The 12,518-nt window shown below is 46.1% G+C and overlaps 1 protein-coding gene across 1 annotated transcript in view; it reads left to right on the top strand.

Annotated features, from left to right (window-relative positions):
* Positions 1–12,518, top strand: part of DENND2A (DENN/MADD domain containing 2A) — a 36,316-nt gene that overhangs the window by 17,235 nt on the left and 6,563 nt on the right. The window contains exons 11-13 of the mRNA XM_010014256.1: positions 496–573; positions 1,081–1,221; positions 3,372–3,520. Coding sequence (XP_010012558.1) covers positions 496–573; positions 1,081–1,221; positions 3,372–3,520 — 368 coding nt within the window. The remainder of the gene's footprint in view (positions 1–495; positions 574–1,080; positions 1,222–3,371; positions 3,521–12,518) is intronic.

The following is a 12,518-nucleotide window of genomic DNA, read 5'->3' as shown; positions in this document are numbered from 1 at the left end:
GGAAATGAACAGCGGCAGCAGAACAGCTTTGCTCTCTTCTGCTTTGCTCAGTGCCAGAGTCCCTCTCCAAGCCTGTCCTCCACCCCACGCACAGTTCTTTTACCTTTTACTTACACCAGCGCTTAATGTTTTGAGCATGGACTGTTGTTTCACCACTAACCTGTCTCTCTTAGGTTTAGAGAGCTAGTAAATAGTTGTCTAAACCCGTGCTGGTCCTGTAGGCTCAGAGTTGTGTCTGTAGAGCAGTCTGCCCTGCCTTAATCATTTGACACAGGCAGATTGGATTACACTGTAGATGTGCCCATTTCTCCCCACTGTTTCTAGCATACCGGGTTTAAGCCAGACTTAAGGTATTGTCAGCAGCAGCATGCTGTCAAATGTCTGCCAGTTTCTGAGCCAGCCACTGAGCTGCAGAACTGAGACCAGTCCCTCTGTCTTTGCAGTAACTGACATTTTCTTGGTATTTTGTGTGTGTGTTTGCATTTGTCTTGAAAGCCCAGTGGGAAAGGGAAGCGTTTACCAGAAGTTTACTGCATTGTGAGTCGCCTTGGATGCTTCAATCTCTTCTCTAAGGTGAGGGGGGAGAAAGAGGGAGTTGTGCTGTAGGCTAAGAGGGACCCAAAAATTAAGTCAAAACCAGAAGAGTGGGGATCAGGGGAGCTGATGCTGAAGAAAGGTCCTGAAATGGTGTAGGCAAGGCAACCACATGCTAATTCCAGAACCTAGCTCTGGACAGTTCTAGTCCAAAACAGTTAAAAGAAAAACTAGATTGTCAGCTGTTGCCTTCTTCCTTCAGCAGAACTACCAGAACACCAGCACTGAGAGATTAAAAGGTTGAGTCCTGACTCTGAGTGTGGTGAGGAGTTTGCAAATTGTAAACTTTCCAGTGACCTCATTGAAGCTGGGTTTCTCTTGCTGAAGGAAATTAAGGGTCTTCAATTGCACCTTTTTCCTTCTTTCGTATGACTCAAGGCTCCATGTTGATGCTGGGTTAAGAAGAGACCACAGATGCTAGTGCATTCCTGGTGTTCTCTCCCTCCTCCCAGTTTACATGTTTTTGTCTTCATGCCTTTATTTCAGATCTTGGATGAGGTTGAGAAGAGACGGGGCATTTCCCCAGCCTTGGTGCAGCCTCTCATGAGGAGTGTCATGGAGGCACCTTTTCCAGCTTTGGGCCGGACGATTACAGTCAAGAACTTCTTGCCAGGCTCAGGAACAGAGGTAAAGACACCACCCTAGAAAGAAGGAGACTTCGGCCAGCAAATGGTGACTAGAAGTTGTGACTGTGACATAGCACTGGGCATCTTCAGGACAGATTGCCTGGCAACTGTGTGGGGAAGCTAGGGGTTAAAATAGGGGACCAGGGGTGGTGGCATGGATGCTTCAGTGACCTCAGAATCAAAAGGGAAATCATATGGTAAAAGAGAATGTAAGGACACAGCCATGCTGGCAGAATGAAACAGGGCACTGGCTTGAGGCCAAGTGACACGGACTGGCAGGCCTCATGCTGCCCAGCACATGACTTTGGACCTGCTCAAGGCCCCCCACACTTAACTTCCTGAAGACAGTGTTCCTAGCATATGTTTCAGCATCCTTAATACAGAGCCACTGTTTGTGTGGGACAGGGCAGGGGGTTCTGGTCAAAAAATAACTGAAATCACACAAGGGCAACGTTGCAGCCTTTCGAAACAGCGTTTTCACAGCAGGGAGGCGGGGGTACGTGTTGCATCTCACACAGCGTGGTGTGAGGAAACTGAGGGGTTTAGGAGTGCAGAACTTTTCAGCATAGCATTGAAGGACTGTGGAAGAGAGGAGGGAACCAAATTGAACATGGTCTTGGCCATACTTTCTGTTGAGCATGCCTTAAACATGAGAGAGGGGAAAGTGAGTTGATAGAGGTTGTGAGGGCTTTCAACATAGCACTGCATGACTGCGTTCTCCTCAGCTGATCTGAAAACACTCCAAACTAAATTAAATTACAGCACATGCATTGTTGGTTAAAAATCTATAGAATCCCAATGGTGTACCATCAGGCTGTGAGAATGTTTTGGCTGGTTTGTTTCTAGGATCATTAATGTTCATTTATTGTCTTGGTTGAATGCATAAACCCCACATTTAGACCATGGGTAGATGACAGTATGGAGATAGGTTGCAGGCACTTTGGAGAGTAAGGGATTAAACTTCAAAGTGACCTTGCTAAATTGAAGGTTTGGACTGAAATTTGCACAAAGAAGAGCAAAATGCTGGAAAGAAGAAATGAGTAGTCTAATACAATGTGGAAGTAACTGAGTAAGCAGTGGTACTTCAGAAAAGGAGCTGGTGGTACAGTGGGCTATAAAGTGAGCAGAAGTAACAGTATGGTATTATTTAGACAAAATCCTGCATTACGAAAGAAAGTGAAGGGATTAACAAGAAATAAGAGCAGTTTTTCTGCTTTCCAGCATTGGTGGGCATTTATTTAGAGTACCATTTTCCAAAAAATGCAAATAGTAGGAGAACAGCCCAGAAGAGTAGTTTCCACTTACTGAGTGGTTTACAAAATGCAGGCAGAGCTTGAAAAAATTGTTTGCTTAATACAGAAAGCAAGGGACAAAGGAGGACACATGATAACCTTTGAATATGCAAGAAGTTTCTTGCAGAGAGGAAGGTGACCAGTTGTTCTGAGTGTATACTTGAGAGTAAGACAACAACAAGTAGTCGAATTCATTTGCCACTGACATGTTTCAGCTGTAGGCTTTGTGTTGGTAAGGATGGTTCAGAACTGGAGTAATGTTCTTGTGGAATTTGTGAAATGTGTGGCGTTGGAAGCTTTCAAGAACAATTTAGATGAGCAGCTGTCTGAGATAAGGAGTATGAAGTGCGAAGGTGCTGTGACAGGAATTGAACAAAGAAAAAAGCTCACAGGCTGCTTTTCACTGTGACTGATATAAACATGTGTAGTCAGTAGGTTAGACATCCACATTCTTGCAGTGAAAATGAAAAAATGAATTGTAACTGTAAAAATAAGAGTGCAGATTTGGAAGGCTCCCTGCCATTCTGCTGCTCGAATGCCAGAAAGGCTGGAAACCACTTCTAGCTGGACACAAACTAGTTTTCCTCCTTATGAAGAGCTCCCTGTCCTCAGCCCAGTGGGGAGAACTTGTGGTTGGTCTCATGCTGTGCCCATTGGAGTAGACTCTGGGTTCTCTTTGTCTGGAAGAAGAATCTGTGGGAGGTCTTTGGAAAGACTGTGTTTGAGGGCTTAATGCTATGTGGTGCTTGCCAGCATAGCCAGTAAGGCTTGTAAGTGGTGAAAATACTTGTTGGGTCCTTGCGTGCCACAGTATGGGTGGACAGCAAGAGCAGACCTGTGGTCTTTTTCTCTCCAACAGGTCATCGAGCTGCGGCGGCCTCTTGACTCCAGGCTTGAGCATGTTGATTTCGAATCCTTGTTCACATCCCTCAGCGTGCGGCATCTGAGCAGAGTCTTTGCCTCCCTGCTTCTGGAGAGGAGGGTGATCTTTGTTGCAGACAAGCTCAGGTACCCTCTTGCATTTCCTTAAACAAAATGCTGCTTTGTTCTTTCTTCCTTCTTTGCTCTTTGCTAACTTGGATCTGATGTGAGTAGGGCTGTATGTCCAGAAGTAGGGACCTTAGGCCGTACACCATCATTTTGTTTTGCAGCCTGCAAAAAGAGTGCTGCTTTTTGTCCCCAAGGAGAGCCGAATTCCCTTTCCTCCAGACTGTTTCAGAGCAGATCCCCAGTGCTAAGGAAGCAAAACCCCTTCTTTTGCTCCATGATGCAGCAGTGTTCCCCACTGAGCTACGCTGAAGTTTGCGGGGATCAAGCCTTGGGCAGAGTACACTGTCACTTCTAGGTTGTTCTCTGGTGTCACAAAATCTCTTGAATCTTCAGCTCATATTTTAATGTCATTTTCTAAAGACCTTTTCTTGTGTGGGATGAAAGGAAAGGCTGCAGTGAGATGGAATGAGACAGAGGTCTTCCCCCTTCTAGTTTGAATCTTTCAATTTGCTTTTTTCCCTTAAATTTTTTTGTTTGCTCTCCTAAATTATGAAAATGGGCTCAGGTTTCTTTAAGATCTTGTGCAGCTGGTGGCTGGCAGCTCTCCAGCTCTTGAAGCACTTGAGGATTCAGTGAGGAGAGTTCGCCAAGGCTGGGGAAAGAAAAGCTGCCTGGATGAGTAATGACACTTCGGAGCATGCTCAAGTTCCAGGAGTGTACAGTGCCCCTAAACTGTCTGTTTTCACAACTTTCAGGCAGCAGGCTGCAGCTCTGGGACTGAGCGCTGGGGCAAAGAATGGGGAGGCCCCTTCTACAGGAAAGTGAAGGGAAAAGTTCATCCTGCAGGGATCTGAGGCTCTCTGCGGGCAGAGCTTAGGCAGTCTCATCGCAGGAGCAGGAAGGCTGGAAAGAGGGGAGCTGTAGCATCCAGGCAGCATTGCTTGCTTGCAGTTTTGGTCAGCTGCCTTGGATCACAGAGGGGAAGATTTGCCTCTTTATAATCACTGATACATTATATGCATAGATACTTAGTATTGTGGATACTTAAGCCACACATTTCATGCAGAGCATTCAAACTTGCATTGAAAACTAGAGAGTTTATCCAAATGCTGTCTTTCTACATAGCACATATGATTTATATAATAATTTACGATGACAGGCTTTGCCAGTATATCCAGGGTCCTTAAGAATGAGTCCAGCTGCCCAGACCAGTAAAAGAGAGTGGGAGAGAGCTATAGAATCATAGTTTCTAGAATCTTTAAAATATACCATAAACAACCCTCTTCTGTGAAAAAAAGAATTGTCACGTTTTAAAGATCCAGGGTCTGTTTGGCTACAGGGCTCAGATTCAAATATTTACTGTAGATTTGCCAGCTCTCTACAAGACTTCTAATGTTTTATGTTTCTGAGAAGACCTTGCTCTGAGTAATTTCAGGAGAGTCGTCTTCTTTTCCTGTTAGAAAATATGAAGTTTCTATGGCTCATTTTTGTGGAGAAAATACTTGAAAATTACCCCAAAGGACTGTAAAGGCCTGAAAAACAGGATACAAAAGAAATAAGCAACAAAAATAAGTATTTTAATCCAGTGCAGTGACTTGAGTGTGCTGGATTGGCGAGTCTTTCATAAGGTCAGCAGTCTCTTCTCCTCATTGGAAATTCTGTGTTTTGAAAGCTGACAGTATTGTACATACACGATCTTCTGTCCAAATGATACTTTTCCTGGGACAGGAACACATTGAACTCAAGGAATATTAAGTAGTATTTATTTTAGCGGTGAAAATGCCAATTTCAGAGGAAAGAAAAGAAACACTTTTTGGTAATAGCTGAAGAGAAGAGAGAAGAAAAAAACCCGATAAAAGCAGCTGTTGGAAACTGCTCAGAGGTTAGGAATGCCCGAAATAATCCAGCTGAGATGGATTAGCAGGGAGAGTGCAGGTGACATGGTGAAAGATGCATAATAAATTGCTTTTATCATTCATCTTTGCAGTTCTCCATGTGGGCACTATCAATGACTACCTGTATGTGTGTGTAAAGGTGTGCCTGGGTGTGAGTGACAGAGTTAATGCTGTATGCAATTTATTTACATCTTTTAATTGCTATAAAATCAGTCTGTGGGAAAAGAAAGCTGAAAGGTCTCTTGCCAAATACTGTGTGAACTGAGAAATGTTTTCAAGCTGAGCCAAAAAATGCATCTAACAAGTGTACAGCAAGTGAAATACTTTGTATTTTCCATCTTTAGAATGAACATTGAGTGTTTTTTAAAGACCTGTCAATCCAGAGCTTGGCAGCGGAAAAGGAAAGAATTTGGTTTATTAGTTTTTGGGTGGGTTCTTTTTCCCCCTGTTGCTGTGGAAACTGGAGTATACATTGCTTCACAACCCAGGGAAGGGACTTTGTTAAAACTATGTTGGTCTGTGTAATCTTCCCTAGCTTTTATTTGCTCCTGCGCTTTAAACTCTAGTGCTGGGGCAGTGGAGGCCATGGCACAGGTTAGGCACTGCAACGAGAGAGCTGCTTTTGTTTCCAAGTGATGCTGCCTGGCATGCAGTTTGAGACACTGTAGACCAACCTTTTAGAAGGAATCTTCCAATAAAAATGGCCTGATTTCACAAGGTACCTGGAGCTGGGCAGTTTTTACTTGTCCAAGGGGTAGATGTGTCAGATTCAGAAGGCTTTTTTGTATCAGGAAAACTTAACGCAGGCGTAAAATCAAGGCATAGTTTTTCCAGATCTCCTCAAAAGCCTGTTGTGGATCTCACCAGCTCAAGCAATTGCCTCTGTCCCTGCCAGAAACCACAGCTGTGTCAACAACACAAAGTGGTCATTGTTATCAAAGGGAGATCTGAAAGAACTGAGTAGACACTTTAAATGTGGTCATCCCCAGTAAAAGGTAATTAATCATCAAAAAGAAGCCTTTTCCATGCGCTTCAAAAACAAATCTGGGACTGTGAATCCCAGCCTCCCAGGTTCTTCCTTTTTGTATTGTGGTTAGGGAGAAGAAGAAATCCAAGGATGAAGTTCAGATCTCAGATGATAGTGTTGTTTCTTTAGAACATCTTCACGCTCGCCTTTTCACCTGCAGTAACCTGCCGTGTCGGTGGGAGGCAGCGACGGTCGCCACTGCCGATGGAACTTGGCATCCTCCTGGCAGGATTTGCAGCAGTGCTGTGCAAAGACACGGGGCAATGTTTGGAAGCTCCTGCGCCTGTTAAATGTTGTAAACCAGATCTGCGATCCATCATAAGTAAATCCAGATGTGACACAGTGTCAGAAATCCAAAGGTGTTTGTAAAATGAATCCTACTGTAGCAGAGCCTACAAAAAAAAAAGAGAAAAACCCCACGTAATCAAACCCTCTTAAACTGCCAATGCCAGCATATTTTCAGCAGTTTGGTTAGTGCAGGGAGCAAAGGGCATTAAACCCCAAAAGGAGGGATAGATTCAGTAATGTCTTTCAGAAATCATGAAGTATCCTCAAAGAGAGATTCAGCTTGGGGAGCTTTTTAGTATAGTTGCTGGCCTTTGGAGCAGAAAGCTATAAAGCCTGTAGTCAGTTTAAAGTTTGGGAGGAAAACAAGCAAACTGAGTAGCCAGTATCCTTCTTTAGAAGCTCTTGGAAAACGTCAAGATGTCTTTTTAGAGCATGTCAAGCTAGTTTTCCCAGAAAAGGATAAGAGTTTCTATGTAGTTGCAGCTGCTGTGTTCAGATTCCATATTGCCACCCCTGTTCAAGGTGGCTACCAAGAAGCATAAGCTTCACAGGGTGCTGTGTGGTAGGGTTTTGCATAGGATGCTGTGTGGCGGGAAGGCCTATTGTTCAAGCAAGCAAATATCACACATTGCTGCAGTATCTTTGTTCTGACCAAGGGTGTGTGCAGCCAGGGAGATCTGAGTGTGAGTCTGTATCAAAATCAGCCCTCTGGGGAGGGATCTGACACAGTTCTTTGTGTATGTCAGTACTCCTTAGTCTCTATATTAGTGGTATCTCAGTCTCTCCTGCAAGTGACATCAGACATGGTATGCACTAGGTAGCGGTGGCATCTGGAGTGCACCAAGCAAACCACAGCATCCTGTGTCAGTATTACTCCAATGGCAGCAGTTGTCAGCGTGGTTATAGTGCATTCATCCTGGGGTGTCAGGGTTTCAGCAGGGACATGGACTGTAGCTATCCAAAGGCATTGGCTGCCTGTTTGGTATATACTTACTGTTTTGAGACCGTATTAAACTGTTCTGGTGGTGTTGTGCACATCACTTGTGGTTGATTCTGTGCACATCTCACAGAAAGAGGCATCCAAATTGAGCAGTGCCCAGGACTTCAGTGGCCATATTCACCTTCTACACAGGCAGGTACCTGCTGTATTATGAGTGTGACATAGTTTGGGCAGTCTGCCCCATCGCTGCAGGCTGAAGAGCATACGGTCACACAGATGGCATAAAAGGAATTTATCCTGTTGGATTTTTTTTTGCAAGGCTCAGTAGCCATGGTGTGAATCAGCAGTCCCTTAGTGCTTGTTGCAGTGCTGTATGCAAGAGGAGGGAGCTTAGGCTTGAGTCATTCCAAAGGACCGGAGTTCTGCTGGGCTCCTGGCAAGCTGCAGCTCCCTGAGGCTATCTGCAGAGTGAGGCTGACTCAATCAGGTGTGGAAGAGACACCTCAGTCTTACCTCCTCTGTGTCCATCTCTGAACTGCTCTGCCTTCAAAGGAGTCTCGCAGACCTCAACCCTATCAGTATTGTTCTCTGAGAATGTCTTCTTTGGGGAGAAATGTTTCAGAGCAGCAATCACTAGGATTCATCCTGGAGGCGATGAGGTGTTCACAGATGGAAGGGTGGAAGGAGAAGCTATCTTTACTTCCCACTGCATGATGCATCCAATTTCAGACTTACACAGCTTTGTCTGTGACTTCCACTAACTGGACGTCAGCCATCTTTCCTCCCACTCAACCTCTCACGTACCATGTGTACTCGCTGGGACTTGAGAGCAGGGTTGAGGGAAGAACAAGCCACCATAAATAGAGCAGGAGACAGCATGCCATCATATCTTACCATGCCATAAATAACCTTGCACTTGAGCTGCTCACTGTTTTTCTGTGGTGCTACCTGGAATCACAGAGATCTTTTCCACTGGTTTTCAAGTCCTGTTCATAAAGTCAGTTCCCATCTTTAGACAGGAAAGCCGAGGATTTGTGACAAAGGTGAAACTTCCAACACTTCCACATTCAACCTCTCCTCAAAGAAGAGGAAGTCCAGGGGTGGTGGTCTAAAAGAGTAACGCCACAGTGCTGCAAAGAAGTGATGAAAGGAGTTCTTTCAGCATTCACTGTGATGCTGCTGCTGTTACTATGCTGTTATCAGTCAGAAATTGAGGAGTGAAAAAAACGCTCTGCAGTAATGGAGGAAAAGAGAAACCCCTGCTTTTGAATCTGCTAACGTGGCCTGAAATGTGCAGGTGCACAAGTAGCTCAGGCTCGAAGGAGACAGTTTTTAAAGGATCTCATTAACTTGGAGTGCACTTGTAAGATGGCACATTCACTTTGTTGCAGGTCCTTTCAAGATCAGCTTGTATGAAAGGTACAAGAAAAATAATCTACTCTGGTACTGTTCCCATGTTTTTTCTGGATGGGTTTTCTTGTGTTTGAGGGGGCTTTTTTAATGTTCCTGTTTGTTACTAGCTCTGTGTCTTCCCATTATTTTCATTTTGTTTCTCTCTGAGTCTACCTTGCATGTGTGGTAGACACAGCAACACATGGGCTGGCTCTGCTTGAGAGCAGTGACAGAGGGGCAGCCAGCAGGAAGGAATGTGGAGAAGGGAGGGGGGTACTCGATAAGACCTTTCTAAACAAGGATGTGGAACTGAGGGGTTTTCCCCATTTAAAGGCTTAGAGCTGTTGACACAGCCTTTGCAGGGTCCTCCTCTGTTTTTATAGAGTATCCCCTTAAGAAGAGACAAGCCTCTGGGAGCACAGGGAGAGGAAACTGTCCCCATCTCGTGAAGAGACTCTCAGCACACAAGTCCCAGGCGTTCCTCCCCAGTGCATGTTCCCTGCCTGTTGCAGTCCTAGATAAAATCTACTTATCTCCAGAAAGCATTGTGTGTTTAGCAGTGTTTACTGACCATGACTTCATATGGTCACAGTGATGTCCCAGCAACCACAACTGTGTTCTGTTAGCTGAACTTACCTGATGAAAGCCAGCCAGCTGTAGCCCAGCTAGCCACTCTGCTCAGCGTGTGTTAGTGTGTTGCAGCACAGGGATTCAAATCTACCAGACTTAGCTGGAGTGAGGGGGAAGGCAGAGCAAGCTCGAGCCCACACCCAGCAAACCCCTTCCCTCTCGAGTCAGCAATAAACTGCCAGATCCAGGTTGCTGAGTATAAATTCCCCTGTGGAGTTTAACAGGAGCCAGCTGAGCTTCCGGCTGCACCAGCCTCCCTCCCCTCCTCCAGCCTTTAGAGACCTGGATGCTAGTAAAGCAAAATGACGTTATATGCAGGGTTTATAGTGGCGAGCCTTCCCCGTCCCTTGACACATACAAATGCTTCCAGACCCAGAACGGATGAGTAACTGGTGCCCTGCAGCAGGCTCTGCTGTGTCTGACTGCACACCCTGCCTACCTCCTGCTAGAGAGCTGATGGGGTTTCTCAACAGACCCTCTTGGAAGCTGTCAGCAAAGGCGCTTACAGCTGTGCCACTGGTGGCATTTGAAGAGGAAGAAGAAAGGTCCCATGAGCCACGGGGCAGCTTCCTCCAGGAGATAGCCATGTGTTCCCCTCCTGCAATTTCACTCTCCTATGGTTCTCCCGTGGTTCTCTGGGCCACAGTGCAGCCCAACAGGTAGCTGCTGTAGTGGTGGGGCTGTCTTCTGCATGCCACAGCTGTGTGCTGTCTGTGCCAGGCAGTTATAGCCCCTGTGCATTCAGACCTGTGGCTTTCCCATGAAACGTGGAATGCTGTGGGAGAGTGAAACAATTTCTCTAATGAAAGCCAGTGGTGTGGAAGACCCCACATCTGTCTGGTATTTCCCATCAGGGTACTGGAACAGCAGATGCTGGATTCAGTGGGTCCTCTTTTGTTGTCTGAAAAGCAGGTTCTTGCCTGGTGTGCAGTAAACCACTTCCACATGCTCAGGAGACACACTGTTTATTCAGGCCTTGGTGCGCAGTGGACTGTTCCACAAACCAAGTGCACCAATAAGTGCACCAGTGCCATCTCCTTCACTGCATTTACACACAAAAGATACAACGTAATGCACTCCTAGTTACTTACAGTTACAGTAATCTACATCTCATCTACATATAATATGTGCTGTGTCATTCCTTCTGATCATTACGCATGCTCAGAGGAGGGGTCTTCACCTGGGCCAGGCTGTGATTTTTAGTATTAAAACGGAGGCAGCTCACTTCAGGACACTTCAGTTTCATTGCCAAGCTGGTTAATTGACTGGTCACTTTGCCAAGCTGCCACATAGCTTATCCTTGGTACAATCAATCCTGGGTGTTCTCTTTGGATCTTTTAAACAGAACCAACTCTTGGTTTTACTCATTAATTCTTTATTGTTAATGAAGGTCATCTTAACCCATGTGCAGGATCCTAATATCTACAGTACCTGTGACTACCAGCAACACATACAGCAATCTCTTGTCACGTGCATGTGGGCTAGGTTAGGAAAGCTAAAGCTCTGTTTGGAAAGCTAAGGCCCTGACAGAACTGAATCCAGCCAAGAATATTAAGGCCAATGGGAAAAACTTCTATAGGTACTTTGGGGATAAAAGGAAGACAAGGGAATATGTGGGACCCGTCTGGAAGGAAATGGGAGACCTGGTCACCTGGGACATGGAGAAGGCTGAGGTACTCAATTTTTTTGCCTTGGTCTTCACTGGAGACCAAGAGTGAGAGCTCCAGCCACGCCATTCAAGCCACAGAAGGCAAAGGCAGGGACTGGGAAAATGCAGTACCGCCTGCTGTAGAAGATGAGGTTCGAGATCATCAAAGGAACCCGAAAGTGCACAAGTTCATGGGACCCGACAAGGTGCATCCATGGCACGGCATTTGACACTGTCCTGCATGGCATCATTGTCTCTAAACTGGGGAGGCATGGATTTGACAGGTGCACCACTTAATGGATAATGAATTGGCTAGATGGTTGCATGGCTCCATATCCGAGTGGAAACTGGTGATGAGTGATGTTCCTCAGGGGTGGGCACTGGGACCAGTGCTGTTCAACATCTTTGTTGGCAACGTAGACAGTGGGATTGATGCGCCCTCAGCAAGTTTGCTGAGGACACCAAGCTGTGTGGTTCATTTGACACGCTGCAGGGAAGGGATGCCATCCAGAGGGACCTGGACACGCTTGTGAGGTGGGCTGATGCCAACCTTATGAAGTTTAACCAAGCCAAGTGAAAGGTCCTGCACCTTCGTTGGGGCAGTCCCAGGCACAGCTACAAGTTGGGTGGAGAAAAGATTCAGGGCAGCCCTGCAGAGAAGGACTTGTGGTTGTTGCTTGATAAGAAGCTGAACATGAGCTGGCTTCAGTGTGCGCTTGCAGCCCAGAAACCAACCGTATCCTGGGCTGCATCAAAAGAAGTGTGACCAGCAGGTCAAAGGAGGTGATCCTGCCCCTCTACTCTACTTCTGTGTTCAGCTCTGAGGCCCCCAGCACAAGAAGCGAGTCCAGAAGAGGCCGTGAAGATCCTTAGAGGGCTGGAGCACCTCAGCTCTAGAAACAGGCTGAGAGAGTTGGGGTTGTTCAGCCTGGAGAAGAGAAGGCTCTGGGGAGACCTTAGAGCAGTTTCCAGTGCCTAAAGGGGCTACAAGAAATCTGTAGAGGGACTTTTTACAAGGACGTGTAGTGACAGAACAAGGGGTAGTGGCTTTCAACTGAAAGAGGGGAGATTTAGATTAGATATTAAGAAGAAATTCTTTACTGTGAGGGTGGTGTCACTGGCACAGGTTGCCCAGAGAAGCTGTGGCTGCCCCCTCCCTGGCAGGGGTCAAGGCCAGGATGGACGGAGCTTGGAGG

The sequence above is a fragment of the Nestor notabilis genome, unplaced genomic scaffold (genome assembly GCF_000696875.1).
Source record: "Nestor notabilis isolate BGI_N333 unplaced genomic scaffold, ASM69687v1 scaffold9035, whole genome shotgun sequence".
In the NCBI taxonomy this organism is placed as follows: domain Eukaryota; kingdom Metazoa; phylum Chordata; class Aves; order Psittaciformes; family Psittacidae; genus Nestor; species Nestor notabilis.
This window is presented reverse-complemented; position numbering and strand designations above follow the sequence as displayed.